This window comes from Mauremys mutica, chromosome 4 (assembly GCF_020497125.1).
Source record: "Mauremys mutica isolate MM-2020 ecotype Southern chromosome 4, ASM2049712v1, whole genome shotgun sequence".
Taxonomy (NCBI): Eukaryota; Metazoa; Chordata; order Testudines; family Geoemydidae; genus Mauremys; species Mauremys mutica.
Genome location: NC_059075.1, coordinates 161,521,785 through 161,542,473, shown reverse-complemented (window position 1 = coordinate 161,542,473; position 20,689 = coordinate 161,521,785). Strand labels below are relative to the sequence as shown.

The 20,689-nt window shown below is 52.7% G+C and overlaps 1 protein-coding gene across 1 annotated transcript; it reads right to left on the bottom strand.

Moving 5' to 3' along the window:
- Positions 1-8,465: 8,465 nt before the first annotated feature.
- Positions 8,466-20,689, bottom strand: LOC123369767 (perforin-1-like). Its single transcript, XM_045015713.1, has 3 exons — positions 20,593-20,689; positions 16,513-17,099; positions 8,466-9,588 (listed from the first exon to the last, which is right to left on the bottom strand). Exons 2-3 carry the CDS (start codon positions 17,043-17,045, stop codon positions 8,466-8,468), a joined length of 1,656 nt encoding a protein of 551 aa, XP_044871648.1. The 5' UTR covers positions 17,046-17,099; positions 20,593-20,689.

Sequence of the window (20,689 nt, the reverse complement as noted above, 5' to 3'; positions counted from 1 at the left end):
TAATCTCCCGTCCACCTATTCCCCTTCTCTGAACGTTATACACAGATGTGGCTTAGGGCTTGGGGCATTCATGTTTTTCCTGAGTGATATGGGAGCGTTCCCAACACTCTCCATTGTTGTTTTATTATTTGTAATGAAGCTTTAAAATTCGGTTATATGGTGTGTTTTCTTTATCTTCCCCCAACGTCCTGCAGTGTCAGCCTGATCACCTGACATGAGGGATAGATTGGTAACAGAAATTTGTCACAGTTTGGTGAGCAATTGAGAATGGGGGAGCCCTGCAGAATTTACACCATCTATTTGTTTTACCCTTGTTATTTTATGTTTGCTTTGTTTGGTACTGTTGGAGTTATATGTTGAGGATTGCATGATTAAAGTGTGCCCACTCTCAGCCTCAATAAATCTGAGAACTGGAGAGGGGTTTAGCATTCCTCTCTCCACCCTGGTTGACCGGGAAGGGTGGCAGGTGGATCTACCCCCAGTCGTAGCAGGACTGGGCAATAGAGTAGTTGGAGAAAAGGGAAGAGATGTGTACTTGATAACTAGAATTGAGCAATTAAGAGCATAGATCATGAACCAGGCAGCAACTCAAACCTGCGTCCTGGGCAAGTTGCAGGCCTTGAGACAGGACTTCCAGTTAGAAAAGGAAGCCCTGGCTAAGCAAGTACCGGTCCTTCAGGGACTTGTTAAAATTTAACCATTTGTGTTCAGCATATGCTGTAACAGCAGTGTGTTTGCTACAAGAGGAAATTGAATAGTTAAACGCCAATGGGCCATGCGTTTCTGCCCAGGTGGCAAGCCTCATGAGGGAGGACTCGGTAGCCTTGTGAGTAAGAATGTTTAAGAGAAGAGACCAGGAAGGGTGGGGGCTAGTTGAGAAGCCCACCCTCCTAGCTAAACTGGTAGTGGAACAAGCCGGTTCCCAGGGAAGGGATGGTTCAGCGAGAAAAGCAGGATCGGGCCCAGGCGGGCAGGCAACAGACAGAGAGATTGGAAAACAGGTTGGAAAATTTTGAGGGTGTAGTGGAAGGAAGAAGTAAGTAAGTATAAGCCTGGGGATTTCAAATACTCAGGACAATACTTGAAATGGTGATTTGAGTTGATAAAAGTGGCTGTTGGGAGACAAGGAAGTGATTTAAGGAAGAAGTGAGAAGTTAACTCTGTAGTTGCTGGAGGGAACAGCAGTTGAACTTTGTAAAAATGCTAAAGAGGAAAGTTCTTGGTGTCTTTGAAATGTTTGTAAATAAATTCAGGCAAAGAAATTATTAGATTGCAATTATTTGGCTATGAACAATTTAGTCGAATTAGCTAAAGAAATGTATACAGTGCTATGTAATTGAAATCCTATTAGGCTCTAAGGGGCACTATAAGAAGTGCTTTTCTTTCAGTGTTTGAAAGCAGGAGTTAGAAGTAAAAAAAAAGCCATCAAAATTCTGGTAAAGTTAATTATGTCCCTTTTAAGGTAAGAATCTTTAAGCTGTGAATAGCTTTGGATCCAGAAGCAAGCCAGAAAGCAACTGTATTAATGCAAATTATCCAACTGATAAGGTAGAAGCCACTGAAACATAGAATCATAGAATCATAGAACTTAAGATCAGAAGGGACCATTATGATCATCTAGTCTGACCTCCCGCAAAATGCAGGCCACAAAAGCTGACCCACCCACTCCTGAAATAATTCTCTCCTTTGACTCAGCTGTTGAAGTCCCCAAATCCTGATTTAAAGACTTCAAGTAGCAGATAATCCTCCAGCAAGCGACTCCTGCCCCATGCTGCAGAGGAAGGCGAAAAACCACAGCCAATCTACCCTGGAGGAAAATTCCTTCCCGATCCCAAATATGGCGATCAGCTGAACCCCGAGCATGTGGGCAAGACTCTCCAGCCTGACACTCGGGAAAAAGACTTTCAATATCCCAACATTGACCCTCGGTACTAATTACCAGTGGCGGCACGTTATTGACCTATTGACTAAATTGCGTTATCCTATCAAACCATTCCCTCCATAAACTTATCAAGCTTAATCTTAAAGCCAGAGAGGTCCTGGGCTGCCTATAAAACAAATACAAGAAAATATGGGGTAATTCCTCTATTTTGCCTGAAATCAACAAGGGTATTTGTATATTTTAAGCAATGATCGACTGCCCAGAAGAGTAGACCTCTGTTTTTTGTCTTTCAGATAATCAGAGAAAACTGAGGCCAGCTGAACAGCATTTAACGTACCATGCATGTACTGGCACAATAGGAATTATGTTTTGTGTTCTATGTCCTGTCTTGTGGTGTTTGTCTCGTGGCCAGAATTGTTGTGTTTAATATTTATATAATAATTGTATTTTTATATAGTGATATACTAAAGTCTCATACATTTCCTTAAGTAAGAAAAAGAAACTTCATTGGCCAGATTGTTAATTGAAAATTGTTGTTAAAATTTGCATACCAACAGTCTTTGGAAGCAAGGACATGAAAAGTTAACCCACTCCCCATATTGTACATGGGATCCTTCTGGCTACCTCAGATTTCTAGCCAGAGGGCTGGGGATGGTGGGAAGCTATTGGACTAGAGGTTATATTGAGTGAACTCCTCAAAGTGGGTGTGCTTGTCCTTGCTTGTTGCTCCAAAGCGCTGTAATAGTTATTTTAGTGGAAGGGCATATGTGGCATACATTGAATAATAAGACTAATGTACTGTATAACGGCAATGTTTATGTGTTCATGGTATGGAAAAAGGTGTATGAGTGAAGAGTGGAAGTTTCCTTTGTAGGTTAAAAGAAGCCAAGAAGGGAAGAAGAAAAAAGAACAGAATGAATTAACTGAAAAAAATAGCTAGCAAGCTCAGGCTAAAGATAAGACACTGGCCCCAGTCAAGGATACCGCTCACAGCTAAGACTTGGCTAACAACCAAGGAAAAGGGGGGCTTGAATGTGCCCAAGCAGCTATGAGATCTGCAGAACACTGCCAGGCACTAATGAAATGTGTTAGATTTTTTTCTCACAGGTAAAGAAGCGCTACCCAAAGACCCTAGCAGCCCTGCCACTCCTTGGAACCAGGAGACTGGATCTATGTAAAGGTCCACCAACGAAAGACTGCTTTGGCTCCATGCTGGAAAGGCCCTTATTAAGTCCTGCTGACTGCCAACACTGCTGTGAAGTGCCAAAGACTGACTGCCTGGACCCATGATTCTCACTGCAAAAAGACCCCTCCACCTCAGGAGGATTCTCCTACTGATGATTAGCCTATTCCTTCTTCTAGCTCTACTGTGCCTTCTGGACAGCAGGGAAAAAGGACAAGGTGAAGTGCTAGTAACCTCTCCCTTGTCCACTGACAGATCTACTGTGCCTTTGAATTTTTCTAGAAGAAGCAAAACCATTACAGGGTGATGTGCTGGTAACCTCTCCCCTGTAGGATGCTGAACCACGACTGTTTCGGGAAAGAAGAAGAAACACTCACTCCACTGACATTGCCAAAGTCCAGGAATCCCTGACTAAAAAGGACATTAAGAACTGACCCTGGTGAAGAAACAAAGAATTATACACTGGCAGGAAGAAATTTGTGGGACCCCTGCTTGGGAATGTGATATTGATTGGATTTTGGGGTTTATTCTACTTTTAAATGACATTGCCCTTATCCAGTTTCCAGATCACTTCTACATACCCAAATTGCTCACAAGGAGCTGCCATTAGATTAGCACAACAGAGAGCCTGGGTTATTTCCTCTGGAAGAAGAGGGACCTGACCAGATCCCTGTGGGCTGGGGCCAATAGTGGAGCAGCCATTTGGAGTATTCTTAAAAGCCAAGCACATGATGAGAAATTGGGCCAACTAGAAAAGGCCACTAGCCTTATTTCTGGAGCTCAACTAACCCAAGTACAGGCTGGAGTTGGTGAGTTACATGTCATTTCCACTCTTAGTTCTATGACCCAGAAGTTACTGACAGAGATGGTATTGAATATCACTGAGGCTGGGAAGGCATTGCAGTGGGATCTAGTATGTTTAAATTCAGGATTTCCTGAATGACCAGCTGATGGCCATTCGGCATGATCTTGAGCACCAGACTCGGCCCACTCCCCTTACAGACACATCAGGAGTACCATCTGATCTGTGGTCATGGAGACATACTCAGACACTTTCTGGGTGGAAGTGTGAACATTTACAGTGCTCCTTCCAAGCATTTGGACCGGTTAGGGGGGTGTAGGCTCCCACATACCGAATCCTGCCGGGTCCATGGGGAGGATGCGTATGGGATTGGGTGATTCACCGAGATATCTGGGAAGTGAGACCGCCTGATTCGCCTAACTGATTTATAGTCAGTGCCCCTAGAATAACACCTGACATTTTGGATAAGAATAGGGAGTCAATGGACATTTTGGCTGTTAGAACCCCTACAGCTTCAGTGTATCCGTAACTGAAGCCAGGGGAAGTTGTCACTGTTCATGATAATGTTTGCTGGAAGGGTAGAGGACAAGGAACTATCCTGATAGAACACCTACTTTTTCAAGCTAAGGATAGCTGTGTGTACGTTAAAGCCACCACATTGCAAGATATACATATTAATCTTACCACTGCTGCAGGCAATCATATCATTTACTGGAAAGAATGCCTTTCATACAGCTTATAGAGTGTCTACTTTATGTACTAAGTGTGATGTATTGTGCTTTGTGGCCAAAACTGTATAACAACGCCATCATATTATTGCTATGGGAATGTTATTGCTTGTATTGCTATTAGTTAGCTTAGGATTATGTTGTTGTTGTAAAGGATGTGCTAAAAGTAATACCTTTTATGTCCATGCTAATCATGCATTGTCATTACATCCAATGAAAACCCCTAAGGTTGAAACATCTGATGTAGAATCTGAACTCCATGGCTTAATGCAAATAGAGGTTTGAAAATATTTGTTGTACTAGAAGTACAAAAGGGGGGAGTGTGGAAGTAGGGAAAGAATTAACAAGGATTTGAAGGGGATCTTAATGCATGTCAGTCAGTTAGCAAGAGTCAGGCTAGTAGTTAGCAAGAGTTAGGCCACACTGTAACCCTAACGACGTGAGACTTGTAGAAGCGAGGATGGTGTGAGGCAAGAGGGAAAGAACTGTGTGAGATGTTATTACAGCCTTGCAACTGATAACCAAATATGTAGACTGGCGTCTCCTACAAGTGAGAAAAATAAGATAGCAGGATGGCTTATGTATAAACAAAATGCAGTTGTTGCTCATTATTGTCTGTATTATTGCTTGTTATAGTCTGTAACAAAGGTATAAATGCTTGCTGTAATTGTTTACCTGCTGAGAGACCTGTCCGGGACTGGGGCGACCCTGTGTCCTAGGGCACTCCCTCCCTCTATTGTAATTACTGGAGAAATACTGGCTGTATTTTAAAGAATCCTTATTGAGGTTGCAGGAACAAACCATCCCGACGTGTAGAAAGAACAGTAAATATGGCAGGCCAGTCCTCGCCCACAGACAACCTGCCAACCTGAAGCATATTCTCACCAGTAACTGCACACCGCACCATAGTAACTCTAGCTCAGGAACCAATCCATGCAACAAACCTCGATGCCAACTCTGCCCACATATCTACACCAGCGACACCATCACAGGACCTAACCAGCTCAGCCACTCCATCACCGGTTCATTCACCTGCACGTCCACCAATGTAATATATGCCATCATATGCCAACAATGCCCCTCTGCTATGTACATCGGCCAAACTGGACAGTCTCTAAGGAAAAGGATAAATGGACACAAATCAGATATTAGGAATGGCAATATACAAAAACCTGTAGGAGAACACTTCAACCTCCCTGGCCACACAATAGCAGATCTTAAGGTGACCATCCTGCAGCAAAAAAACTTCAGGACCAGACTTCAAAGAGAAACTGCTGAGCTTCAGTTCATCTGCAAATTTGACACCATCAGCTCAGAATTAAACAAAGACTGTGAATGGCTTGCCAACTACAGAACCAGTTTCTCCTCCCTTGGTTTTCACACCTCAACTGCTAGAACAAGGCCTCATCCTCCCTGATTGAACTAACCTCGTTATCTCTAGCTTGCTTCTTGCTTGCATATATATACCTGCCCCTGGAAATTTCCACTACTTGCATCCGACGAAGTGGGTATTCACCCACGAAAGCTCATGCTGCAAAACGTTTGTTAGTCTATAAGGTGCCACAGGATTCTTTGCTGCTTTTACAGATCCAGACTAACACGGCTACCCCTCTGATACTTGACAGAATGGGAAGAGGTGCTCTGTGGGATAGCTGCCCATAATGCACCGCTCCCAATGCCGCTGCAAGTGCCGCAAATGCGGCCACGCCAGTGCGCTGACAGCTGACAGTGTGAACACACTGCAGCGCTTTCCCTGCTGCAGTCTCCAAGGGCTGGTTTAACTCCCAGTGCCCTACATCTGCAAGCGTAGCCAGGCCCTAACAAATTATTTTGTTGTTGCCTAGGCCAGCGTCCTTTGTTTCTGTGAGGCTGGGCTGGGTTTCTCCCACACACACCCTGATGAGGTGTGAACTGCCTCTCTGTTCTTGGAGAGTTTTTGCCTGGGCTTGCTTTAAGCCCTGAGGATACATTTTCAGCCTCATAACTATATATATGAAATTACAACCTATAATCTTACAATAACATTACTGTAACAATTACTATAACATCACTACAGCAACCATGCACAGTACATTATGAGCCTTCCGAAGACACCTGACATGACAAACTGTGCACTGGATACCACACAATTATTTTATAAAGATGAACATAGAGGTGCTGGGTGTTCCCCTGAGGTACAGAGCATCACACCCACCCACCCCACTCTGTCCCCAACAGAAGCCACTCCCTTTGACTGCCATTAGCCACATTACACTGGATTCCCCACTGCAGCAAATTCATCCAGCTGTCTAGCTCGCCTGTCTTATCATGCCTCCTTCTCCTCCAGCCCAGAGCTCCCCCTAGTGTTACCAAGTGTGTATTGCAGCCGCTCATTTCCACTTTAGATCTAGGTCCAGCCCACTGAGGTTAGAAGAATGACAAGACTTCCTGCTTAGAAATTTTATTTCACACATGTTTACTGAGGCAGGGAGATACATTTGCAAAGATCCAGAGATCTGGAATCCTCTCAGAAACAAATAATTTTGCAGTGGTGCTGCAAAGCTGCATGACAGTTTTCCAGGCTGGAGATCATAGAATCATAGAATATCAGGGTTGGAAGGGATCTCAGGGGGTCATCGAGTCCAACCCCCTGCTCAAAGATATTTCAGTTGCAGTCAGTAGGGTTCAGAGTTAACTACACCCACTCCATCAGTGAGGTGCACCGTCGAGCTATTGATCTAGGCTCTCAACAGATGCAGGTAAGAGTGAGAGAGGAAGAAACATTAATCGCCAAATTAGGGAAAATTTGCCCTTCCCAAACGTAATGCCAATGCAGTGCCATCTCCCTGAGCCTGCTGACCGCCGGAATCTATAGCCTGGGACATGTTCTCCTGTGTATTAACTCTGAAGCCTAGTGAGAAGGAGTGCTATGTCATCATCTTTGATAACCATCTGAGCAGAGAACATCCAGCTGGTTGGTGAATGGAGCCTGTGTATTCATGATAATATAAGCATCTCCAAAGCAGCTGGGTAATTGTGAAAAGCAACAGAAACAACACTTAGGGAATAGCCCCCTAACGAATCCTCCGCCCGGGACCCCGGCCCATCTGCTGGGTGCTTTGAACCATGTCCACCCTGGAATACCTTCGGATTTCTCCAGAGGGTTAATCACTGAAGCCGCAGTATGACAGGGCTCAGATTTGCGCCTTAGGGTCCTGTAGAGAAAATCAGTTTTCAAGTGGATACACTAGACAGATAAATACAGTTGTTGGCTGCATACATGGGGCTGTGGATTGGTTGCCCTGCCTGTACATATTGGTTGACTGGTTGGTTGGATGTACTTAGGACATTCATTGTTTGGTTGCTTGCACTGGCTACACAACTTGGTTGGTTGGTTGGACGTACTGAAGACCTTAGTTGGTTGGTTGGTTAGTTACATTGGACGCACTAGATCTGTAGTTCTCAACCCGCGGCTGCATATTCTGAGGGCCAGACAGATAGTACATATGCAGTGTGGATGTGGCCAAAATAACACATAGAGAGCTGCATATGCAACCCACAATGGTAAATAGGTTGAGATCAGGTATGCAGTAGGTACATACATTAGTTTGTTGATTAGATGCATACATTGGATGGTGGGAATCATTGGACACACTGGTCTGATGGATCCGGAACGGGCGGTTCATGGTGGGATGTTTTCCCAGAGGGAGCTGTGAGGATATCGGGCTACAGGAGCAGAGACTCTCTTATGGGCATCGGCGGCACCGATTCCCAAGCAGAAGTGACAGAATGAAGCTCAGCAGCGGCAGCAGAGCGGGAACTTGGAAATGCTCTGGGGGACAGGGAGCGCTAGTGACCAATGCACACCCACGCCCCTCTCCAATCAGGGGCTCACCAGAAGGCCTCCGCCTCTTTCCCCTTGGCTGTGCTCTGCTGCGGTGGCTGGGAGACATAGTCGAAGCAGCTCCGGCCCCCGAGGTGGGGCCCGCAGCGCAGGCTGTACTGGAACCAGATGCGGCCGTGGTTCAGGTAGCAATCCTTCTGGTGGGGCCCCCCGGCCTCCAGCGGGATGTCGCAGCCTCCCAGCAGGTCATCGTCCCACTTGTTGTCCTCGTCCCAGACCTGGACACGGATCTTGCTGGCGCTGGTGAGGTGGACGGCACTGAAGTCCAAGTCGACGTTCCAGATGGGATTGTTGTTGTTCCAGATTGTGTTGGTCCGTAGCTCCCTTCTCTCAAGGAAGACCTTGATGAAGGCATCCGTAGCGGTAAAGTAATCCCCCCACAGGCCACTGGCCTTCTTCACTGTGACCATCAGTTTCCCCAGGCCGCGCTCCCGCGAGCAGCACATGGTGTTGGTCATGGTACCCCCGGGGCAGACGCAGGAGCAGGGGTCATGGGCGCTGCGTTGAGTCCCCGGGGGACAGCTTCGGGTGCAATTCCTCACCAGGGCCCTCTCACGGATATATTCACTGACTGCCCGTCTCAGCGCCTCCCGCTTTGGGTCGTCCTGCTCCACCAGGATGTGGATGGGTTGCAGCGAATAGGACACCAGACCAGGGCTGGCTTTGAGACTCTCTATCCAGGCCGAGAAGACCTTGGCATCAGTGCCAGAGAACAGCATGTCAGTCGTGCTCTCTCCTCCCTCCACCTCGACGTGGCGCTCCCGATACGTCTCATGGAAGCTCCCCCGGACCTTCCCTTTCTTCTTCTCCTCCTCGCACTTGCTGTACCCACCCTTGACAGAGCCCGCTCCGATACTCACGGCCGCCTCCATGCTCAAGCAGTCCTTGATCTCGTCGTCAGTCAAGCTGCTCATTGCTGCTTCGCAGACCCTCACGGCCGTCACGTCCCGTGCCCGGCCCCCCAACTGCAGCTGGGACACATAGTGGGTGCCATAGTTGTTGATTAGCTGCTGGTACTCCACCTTCGATTTGCTGTCGTACTGGTCCGGGAGGTTCTCCAGCGCCAGAGTGAAATGGCTGGTGAGCGGGGGCATCTCGCTGACCCGGAACCTGTTCAGGGACACAAGGTAAGGAGTGTGCATGGCCTGGTGACTCAGCTGAGATCATTAGCTGTGCACGCTAAGGCCCCAGACAACCCAGAAGCACCGATCTAAGTAGGTGGCTCCTACACAAAGCAACCACCCTGTCTGCTGAACCTCACAACCTTGTTAGGGATACTAACAAGCTGCCTGATAGTTCTGACAGACGTCAGCTGAACCTCATGACTGTGCTAGGGATACTAACAAGCTGCTTGATAGTTCTGACAGACGTCCTCTGCTCTGGCCACGGCAGGGCGCCGGGCTGTCCTGACACATGAGAAGAAAATCCCCCATAGCTGTCCAGTCCCGCATGGGAGCCGGCGCCCCCTAGAGGGGAAAGGCCCCTTGTAGCATTCCCTGCCTTGCTAGTCAGCCAGTCCCCTGCCCTGGGACCAGATTGGAGATGATGCCCCCTAGAGGAGAAAGATCCTGTGCCCCATTCCCTATTATCCTGAAACAGATCCCCATCCTGGGGCTGGATTGCAGCCAGTGTTCCCTAGAGAGGAAAGGTTCTTCTTCGAGTGATTGCTCCTATCCATTCCATGTAGGTGTGCGCGCCGCGCGTGCACGGCTCTTCGGAACATTTTTAGCCTAGCAACTCCGGCGGGCCGGCTGGCGCCCCCTGGAGTGGCGCCGCCATGGCGGCGGATATATACGCCAGCCGGCCCGTCCGCTCCTCAGTTCCTTCTTTCCGCCCGTGACGGCTAGTAGGAACAGTGGAGTGATCTGCTTTACTCCACAGCCTTAGCGTTCTCCGATCGTTAGTGTATATAGTTATCATAGTTGTTAAGTCTTGTTAATAGTTCTATAGTTAGTGTTACGATAGTCATTAGGGAATTAGAGGGGTTAGCCCTCTTCTTCCGCCCCGGTGCGGGCTTATGCCCGGACCGGCGGGTTTCAAGCCCTGCGCGGCTTGCCAGCGGTCTATGCCGGTGAGTGACCCGCACGACTCCTGCCTCCGCTGTCTTGGAGAGTCGCACCGGTCGGACAAGTGCCCCATCTGCGTCGCTTTCAGGCCTCGCACGAGGAAGGAGCAGGACTCACGGTTGAAACAACTCCTCATGGAGTCAGCCCTCCAACCGCCGGCACCGGCACCGCCGGCGCCAAAGACTGCCTCAGCTAGCAGCGCGCCGACCGCACCCAGCCGCCCCGGTGCCGATGCACCTCGGCACCCGGCACCGAAGACCCGGCACCGCTCCCTCTCCTCGGGAAAGAAAGTGCCGAAGACGGTCTCTGAGAAGCACAAGAGACCGTTAGCCCAGCCGCCTCCGACTGTAACGGTGCAGGCTGAGGCTGTGCACAAAACGTGCACCGTGCCGTTGACTCCGGTGCCGCAAGGCCCGTCGACTCCGGCACCGCCCAGCTCCCCGGCACCTACCGAGGAGGAGCTGAGGCTGCCGTCCACGCCCGAGGCGTTCGCGACGGCAAGACACTTGATTGACCTTACCGCTGATACAAGCGCTCAGCTGCCGTTGCCACCGGTGCGGACTCTCAAATCTATTGGGAAGCCACTTATGATGCGCCCCCCGTCCCTGGCCGACCGAGCTGATCGCAGCACCGCCGCCAGATCTCGATCCCGATCTCGCTCACGGCACCGCTCTCCACCGCACCGGGCACGACGATCCACGTCAAGACGACGCTCCCCGTCTCCTCGCCGGTCGCAGTCCCGGTACCGCTCCCAGTCGCGGTACCGGTCGCACTCCCGACGACGTTCCAAGTCCCGGTCGCCGAGTCGCCGGCACCGCACCAGGTCCGGCTCCAGGCACCGCGAGAGGCGTCGAGAGTCACGTAGCCGCTCCAGGCGCCGCCGCACGCGGTCCAGATCCGCATCCCGGCACCGTCGGTCGAGCTCCCGGCACCGTCGGTCGCGCTCCCGACGCCGCAGGTCGAGCTCCCGACGCCGCCGGTCGAGCTCCCGGGGCCGCCGGTCGAGCTCCCAGCACCGTGCCACGCGCAGGTCCCGTTCGCCGGCTAGACCACGTGACGACCGGCACCGTCCGTCGGCACCGCGGGGGCACTTTACTCCGGCACCGGACGTCCGGCCGACCACCGCTTCGGCTCCCCCCTGGCCATCAAGGGAGCCCTCAGTCGCTTCCCCTGAGGGCAGCGCAATTGACTTCCGGGCGGGGTCCCTCCCACCGGAGCATGGACCTCAGCAATGGGGATTTTGGGTGCCTTGGGCCGAACATGAACAGGGGCCTCCCCTTCCGCCGCGGCAGCCAGGCTCGGTGCGGTCGGTACCGGTAGCCACTGTCAGCAGGGCACCTCCGTCCCCCACTCCACAGGCCGCCGCTCACGGCACGCACTTGGGGCATGAAACGCGGGCACCTATTCCCGCAGACACGGAGCAGGCACCGGAAGAAGTCCTACCGGGTCCTTCCTCATCCTCCTCCCCCGATGAGGCGGTGGCAGGGGCGGCACCGTCGGAACCTCCGCCGATCGACATCAAGGCACACCAGGACCTTCTCAGAAGGGTAGCTAAGGCCATCAACCTACCCGTGGAAGAAGTCCAGGAGGTCGATGACCCCATCACGGATGTGGTGGGAGCGGAGGCCCCCGTGAGGGTAGCGCTCCCCTTCATCCAGACAATACAAAAGAACAATGCCGCTATCTGGCAGTCGCCCTCCTCCGTCCCGCCTACAGCACGCGGAGTTGAGAGGAAGTACTCGGTCCCCCCGAGGGGGTACGAATACCTTTACGTTCACCCGGCTCCGGACTCTCTCGTTGTCCAATCTGTCAATGACCGGGAGCGGCACGGACAGCCCGCCGCTGCGCCAAAGTCGAAAGAGTCCAAGCGCATGGACTTGTTAGGCCGCAAAATTTACTCAGCGGGCGGACTACAACTCCGCATAGCCAATCAAATGGCCCTGCTCTCAAGATATACATTCAACATCTTGGGCTGCCTAGGGAAATTTACAGAGCTCACCCCGCAGGATTCCCACCGAGAATTCTCGGCACTGCTGGAGGAAGGAAAGCTGGCTTCCCGAACCTTGATTAAGGCGGCGGTAGATGCAGCGGACTCGGGGGCCAGGACCATAGCATCAGGGGTAACCATGCGACACATTGCATGGCTTCAGTCCTCTACTCTGCCGCCGGAGGTCCAATATACGCTCCAGGACCTTCCTTTTGAGACGCAGGGTCTATTCTCAGAAAAAACTGATACCCGCATTCAGACCCTAAAGGACGGCAGAGTGGCGATCCGCACATTAGGAATGCACACGCCGGCCACCCAAAGGCGTTCCTTCCGGTGTCAACCTTATCGGCCCTATCAATACAACAGACCTCGTCCGCCTAACAATCAGCGCTCAGCCCCCTTCCGCCGCAGACCATCGGGCGGGCGGCGTAACCAAGCCCAGGGATCGTCCAAGGCCCCTCAAGGCCCAAAGACGGCCTTTGATGGGACGCCCGAGGGCCGCCCACCTCTCTCCAATCAGGATCCACCCCTTCTGTTTTCCGATCGCCTTTCCCGCTTCCTCCGGGCGTGGTCATCTGTAACATCAGACAGCTGGGTCCTCAGCACTGTCCAATACGGCTACCGCCTACAGTTCATCTCGCCCCCTCCCTCCCACCCACCCTCCCTGTCCCTCTTCAGGGACCCCTCTCACGAGCAAGTCCTCTTACAGGAGGTCCAATCTCTGTTGAGCGTGGGTGCTATCGAGGAGGTGCCTCCCAGCAGGCGGGGCAGGGGATTCTATTCCAGATACTTCCTCATCCCCAAGGCGAAAGGAGGCCTTCGTCCCATCTTAGACCTCCGGGAGCTCAACAGATACCTGTGCAAGCTCAAGTTTCGAATGGTAACCTTGCGGTCCATTATCCCTTCCCTGGATCCGGGAGACTGGTTTGCGGCCCTCGACATGAGGGATGCCTACTTTCATGTGGCAATCTACCCCCCTCACAGACGCTTCCTGCGCTTCATGGTCAACGGAGCTCATTACCAGTTCACAGTGCTCCCCTTCGGCCTCTCCACCACGCCGAGGGTATTCACCAAGTGCATGGCGGTCGTCGCCGCAGCCCTCCGCCGTCGTCGCATCCACGTCTACCCATATCTCGACGACTGGCTCATTCGGGGCCGCTCCCACGAGCTGGTGGCGAATCAGGTGACCGAGATTCTACATCTGTTCCGGTCTCTCGGCCTGCTTGTCAACACCGAGAAGTCCCTCTTAGTTCCAGCGCAAAGAGTGGAGTTTATAGGAGCGGTCCTCGACTCCAATCTGGCCAGAGCGTGCCTCCCGCGCACTCGGCACGAGACGTTGGCCTCCCTCATTCGGGCACTGCAGGCCTTTCCGACTACAACGGTGCGATCCTGCCTCCGCCTCCTGGGTCACATGGCAGCGTCCACATTTGTGACCGCACACGCCAGGCTGCGACTTCGCCCATTCCAAATGTGGCTGGCGTCAGTGTACCGCCCTCATCGCGATCCCCTAGACATGGTGGTAACGGTGGCACGGCCCGCTCTCCAGACGCTCACCTGGTGGCTGGACCCGGAGACGGTCTGCGAGGGAGTTCCGTTCCGCCCGCCTCGCCCGTCAATCACCCTGACGACGGACGCCTCGGCACTCGGCTGGGGGGCTCACGTAGGAGACCGACACACCCAGGGTCTCTGGTCACCCCAGGAGCTCTCCCTCCATATCAACGTCCGGGAGCTGAGAGCCATCCGCTTAGCTTGTCTCGCCTTTCGGGCTCACCTGCAGAACCGCTGCGTAGCGGTCTACACGGACAACACCACAGCCATGTTTTATGTCAACAAGCAGGGCGGAGCACGGTCCTCCCCACTTTGCAACGAGGCATTGCTCCTCTGGGACTTCTGTGTAGCCCACTCGATTCGCCTCGAAGCGTTTTTCTGCCAGGAGCGCAGAACACGTTGGCCGACCGCCTGAGCAGGTCCTTCGCCTCTCACGAGTGGTCCCTTCGCCCAGATGTGGCTTATTCCATCTTCCAGAGGTGGGGCTTTCCCCAGATAGACCTCTTTGCTTCACGGACCAACCGCAAATGCCACAGGTTCTGCTCCTTCCAAGGTCAAGCTCCAGGCTCCCTCTCGGATGCGTTTCTCCTGTCATGGACAGAGCCTCTTCTCTACGCGTTTCCTCCGTTTCCGCTCGTCCACCGAGTGTTGCTCAAGATCCGGAGAGACAGCGCCCGCATCATACTCGTCGCTCCGGCCTGGCCGAGGCAGCACTGGTATACCCTGCTACTCAAGCTGTCGGTTCGGGAACCCGTTCCCCTTCCGCTGTGGCCGGACCTCATAACCCAGGACCTCGGCAGGCTTCGTCACCCGAACCTGCAATCGCTGCATCTTACAGCTTGGTTCCTGAGTGGTTAACCGACGCAGAGAGAGATTGCTCCGCAGCGGTGCAGCAAGTTCTGCTCGAAAGCAGGAAACCTTCAACGCGAACTACTTACCTCGCCAAGTGGAAGCGCTTTGCCCTCTGGTGCGACCAGAGAGGTATCAACCCTTTCTCGGCCCCCATCCAAACTGTCCTCGACTACCTTTGGTACCTGAAAGGTCAAGGTCTTGCAATCTCGTCCCTCAGGGTGCACCTGGCAGCGCTGTCAGCATTTCGACCAGCTATAGGAGGTCGCTCGATCTTCTCCAACCCGATGGTATCACGATTCCTTAAAGGGTTAGACCGTCTCTACCCGCAGGTGCGTCCTCCTGCTCCGACATGGGATCTGAACCTGGTCCTCGCCCAGCTCATGGGCCCACCCTTCGAGCCCCTCGCTACGTGCTCTCTCCTCCATCTTACCTGGAAGGTGGCCTTCCTCGTGGCGATCACATCCGCCAGACGGGTCTCAGAGCTCCGCGCCCTGACGGCGGGTCCCCCGTATACCGTCTTCCACGGGGACAAGGTGCAGCTCCGACCACACCCGGCCTTCCTCCCCAAGGTGGTGTCGGCCTTCCATCTCAACCAGGAGATCTTCCTCCCGGTCTTCTTCCCGAAGCCGCATGCCTCGCCTCGGGAACAGCAGCTGCATACCCTCGACGTCCGCAGAGCACTCGCGTTCTACATCGACCGCACGAAGCCTTTTCGGCGTTCGTCCCAGCTGTTTGTGGCAATAGCTGACCGCATGAAAGGCGAGCCAGTTTCCTCGCAACGGATTTCTTTCTGGGTGACGTCCTGCATCAGAACGTGTTACGAGCTTGCTCGCGTTCCCCCGTGCCGACTCACCGCACACTCGACGAGGGCACACGCCTCATCGGCCGCTTTCCTGGCCCATGTCCCCATCCAGGACATCTGTAGAGCGGCCACCTGGTCTTCAGTCCATACCTTCGCGTCCCACTATGCGTTGGTGCACCAGTCTCGAGACGACGCAGCCTTCGGCTCTGCGGTATTACACTCCGCCACGTCTCATTCCGACCCCACCGCCTAGGTAAGGCTTGGGAATCACCTACATGGAATGGATAGGAGCAATCACTCGAAGAAGAAAAGACGGTTACTCACCTGTAGTAACTGGTGTTCTTCGAGATGTGTTGCTCCTATCCATTCCAATCCCGCCCTCCTTCCCCACTGTCGGAATAGCCGGCAAGAAGGAACTGAGGAGCGGACGGGCCGGCTGGGGTATATATCCGCCGCCATGGCGACGCCACTCCAGGGGGCGCCAGCCGGCCCGCCGGAGTTGCTAGGCTAAAAATGTTCCGAAGAGCCGTGCACGCGCAGCGCGCACACCTACATGGAATGGATAGGAGCAACACATCTCGAAGAACACCAGTTACTACAGGTGAGTAACCGTCTTTTCTGCGTCCTATTCTCTGCCCTCACCCAGCCAGCCATTCTCCCCCCCCACCAGGCCTGGATCAGAGCTGGTGCCCCGTAGAGGGGAAAGGCCACGTATCACTGTGTGGTGTTGCTGTGATCCCAATTTCAGGTGAGTCCTCCTGACCCAGGCTGGCTCTCACCTGTAATAGCCGCAGGACACCTCATGGCTCACGAAGCTGTATTTGTCCATCCGGGTGTGGTCTACCACGAAACTGGCCAGTTTGGAATGTGATCCGGCCAGCGCCACCTGGACATTAACTTTGGGCTTCACAGGCACATCCAGCCCCACCTTCCAGTCATTCTGCACCACGGACGCTGCTGACTCCATCATGCCCATCGCCGACTGCTGCACCGAGTCACTCAGCTTCCGGCCACACGAGACGTGGACCCGCCAGTCCACCACAGCCAGCGGCAGCCTCTGCCACTGCCCTCCCTGCAGTGGGTTCTGGCACAGGGTGCAGGTGCCGTCCTCGTGCTGCCAGAGGCTGCTGTCCACCAGATAGGCCCCCTTCCTGGCCATTGTGGTCACATCGATGCCCTCCCCAGCCAGGCTGTGCCTGGGCACGAAGGCCGTGTGCTTGTCACATTCATTTTCCGTGCTTGTGTGACAATGGGAGGAGGCCCCAGGGAAGATGAAGAGGAGGAGCGGGATGAAGGCACCAAAACTGGGCATGGCTGATGCGATAGGTACCCCCACCCTGGAGGGGCTGTCGGCTGCTGAACCCTCCTAGAGGGAGAGAGACAGAGAGATCCAGAATTAGTGACATCCACCAACCACCCACGACATCAGCCATATTTTATTGCACACCTACGAAAACTTTGGGCCTCATTTGCATGTTTGACTACAGATTACCTAATTTGCATCAATTCCCTCCCCTCTCTATTTCCCAGATGTTGTAATACCAGCACTAACTACGAGGAGGAGGTAGAGTTTCACATGCCCACTCTACAGCGCGCAATACCATGGGTCATTGCAATGCCTCAATGGGGCCACTAGAGGGAGGTGCCATGTGGACAGAGTCCTTGTGGCGGCTTTTATAGCCAGCGAGAGCAGCGGGAGCTTGGGTCACGCTTGGCGTGACTTGCTGCACCGTAGCAACTGCCGGGGCCCCCTTGTGGCCACGCTGAGTGGTGGATTTGGTCGTGTTTAACTACTGACGGAGGGTCATTTTCTGGGGTTTCTCATGGTCTGCATCAGCCCCAGCGTCTGGTGCTGGCAAGTTTGCACTGCGGCTGTCAGGGAAAGACAGCAGGAAATGCTACCGCCCCGGAACAGATCCTGGGGCCATCTAACCCTGTATCTTGCTCCATCCATTTTGTCCTGGATCACGCCCATGGGCCTATCTAGCCCAATATCCTTCCCCCTTCCTGCCACCAAGAGTAAACCCATAGAAATACAGAATCATAGACCTGGAAGGGACCTCAGGAGGTCGTCTAGTCCAGTCCCCTGCACTGTAGGCAGGACTAAGTATTGTCTAAACCATCCCTGACAGGGGTTTGACCAAACTGCTCTTAAAAATCCCCAGTGATGGAGATTCCACAACCTCCCTAGAGAATTTATTCCAGTGCTTAACCACCCTGACAGTTAGGAATTTTTTCCTAATGTCCAACCTAAACTGCCCTTGTTGCAATTTAAGCTCATTGCTTTTTGTTCTATTCGCAGAGGTTAAGAAGAACAATTTTTCTCCCTTCTCCTTCGAATAAACTTTCATGTACATTAAAACTGTTATGTTTCCCCGCTCAGTCTTCTCTTTTGCAGACTAAACAAACCCATTGTTTTCAATCTTCCCTCACAGCTCATGTTTTCTAGACTTTTCATCATTTTTGTTGCTCTTCTCTGCACTTTCTCCAATTTGTCCAAATCCTTCCTGAAATGTGGCATCCAGAACTGCACACAATACTCCAGTTGGGGCCTAATCAGTACGGAGTAGAGCAGAAGAATCACTTCTCGTGTCTTGCTTACAATGCTCCTGCTGATACAGCCCAGAATGATGTTTGCTTGTTTTGCAACAGCATTACACTGTTGACTCATATTTAGCTTGTGATCCACTCTGACCCCCAGATCCCTTTCTGCAGTTCTCCTTCCTAGGCAGCCATTTCCCATTGTGTGTGTGCAACTGATTGTTCCTGCCTAAGTGGAGCACTTTGCATTTCTCCTTACTGAATTTCATCCTAGTTACTTCAGACCATTTTTCCAGTTTGTCCACAGCATTTTGAATTTTCATCTTATCCTCCAAAGCACTTGCAACCCCCCTCCTAGCTTGGTATTGTCCGCAAACTTTATCAGTGTCCTCTCTATGACATGATCTACATCACTGGTGAAGATTTTGAACAGAACTGGACCCAGAACCGATCCCTGCGGGACCCCACTTGTTATGTCCTTCCAGCCTGACTGTGAACCACTGGTATCGACTCTCTGGGAACGATTTTCCAACCAGTTATGTACCCACCTTATAAAAGCTCCATTTCCCTAGTTTGTTTATGAGAAGGTCATTCAAGACAGTATCAAAGCCTTACCAAAACCTTACTAAAGGGACCATCTAGTGTGATATCCTGTTCTTTCTTCCGCCACAGATGCTTTGAGAACCTCACACTTCTCTGTGCGTCCACCACAGATGCTTTGAGAACCTCACAGCGTCCCCACCACAAGGGATGCTGTGTTAAAAGTAGGTTTCAATTGTGTTCTACTTGGGTTGGAGCTGTACAGCAATGCTGGCTGTGGGGCAAGAACGGCTGACAGCTCTGTATCCTGTCATGGTGGAGGCTCGGACTGGGAGGGGACAGTAAATGTTTGAACTCAGCCCAGCAGAACGAGGCAGGAAAAATTCACTTGAATATTGACTGCTGGGTTCTGCCCAGCCCCCAACCCCCTACAAGCTCATCCCTGGGCTTCCTTCCCCCGTGCTGCCCCACTGCTTTGTTGCCAATAGAAAATCAAACAGCCTGAAATTTCAAGATGCCCCTGATATGAAAGGTATCAACTACATCAATTAATTATCAAAAGCTGAGTGGCAGCGTGGTCTAAGGTGCCACAAGTACTCCTGTTCTGTTTGAGTTCTATTGTCGCTCTGGCAAGGGAGTGGGGTGAAGTGGGGTAGAGGATGGGGGGCAGGGAGTCAGGACTCCTGGGTTCTATTGTTGCTCTGGCAGGGGAGTGGGGTGAAGCGGGTTAGAGGATGGGGGGCAGGGAGTCAGGACTCCTGGGTTCTATTGTTGCTCTGGCAGGGGAGTGGGGTGAAGCGGGGTAGAGGATGGGGGGCAGGGAGTCAGGACTCCTGGGTTCTATTGTCACTCTGGCAGGGGAGTGGGATTGAGTGGGTTAGAGCAGGAGGGATTGGGGACCATGATCTAGGTTCGGGTCTGTGCAGCACCTGGTGTGACAGGGCCCCCAATCTCAATGGAGGGGGGGTCTGTCCAGGGCCCAGCATTAGGGGCCCCCGATCTCAATTGGGATGAGTTTGCGCAGCACCCAGAGCGACGGGATCCCTGATCTCGGTCAGGGACTGAGCAGCACCCGGCGCGATGGGGTCCCTGATCTCGGTCGGGGTCCGTGCAGCGCCCGGCGCGATGGGGTCCCTGATCTCGGTCGAGGTCTGTGCAGCACCCGGTGTGATGGGGGCCCTGATCTCGGTTGGCGTCTGAGCAGACCCACCCATCACTCACCTGCCTCTGGTATATTTCGGCTGAGGAATATTTTGGCTCTCAGGCCTGCCGGCGTCCCGGGCTGGGCTGTGTCTCTGCTGGGAGAGACGCGCTTTGAAGGTGGATCACAGCACCACAAAAGGTCTCCTGTGTTCTGAGTGTCTCAGCCGTCACCACGCTCCCCCCAGCGCTGAGCTCCTGCCCCCTTTACACCCCCAGCCACAGCCATTGGGCAGGAAGCTGTGGCCAGCAATTGTTCCACCTCTGTGGTGGATCAAACACACCTACTGTGGGTCTCGACCCAGAGTATGAGGAGCTAGAGAGGCTGAAAAGGAACACACAGTGAGACAAGCCCCTATTAACTGGGGCCAGAACTGCGTGCCTGGGGAGTGCACCCCATGCTGAGCCCCCCACCCTGCAGCACAGCACCTCCTAGTGCCACACTGGGGCCACCACCTCGTTTCCCAGGGACCCCACTCTAAATACAGAGAAACCCCATCAATAGCAATGGAGTCAGGCCAGGGTTCTGATCCCTGTGTAACATGTGGCAGAACATTCCGTGCCCGTATTGGCCTTACCAGCCATTTGCGGACACACCTTGGACAGCTCACAACCTGATAGATGTTAAGGTCTTCTTCGAAAACGATGGATGAACATCATCAAATCCAGAGCAAG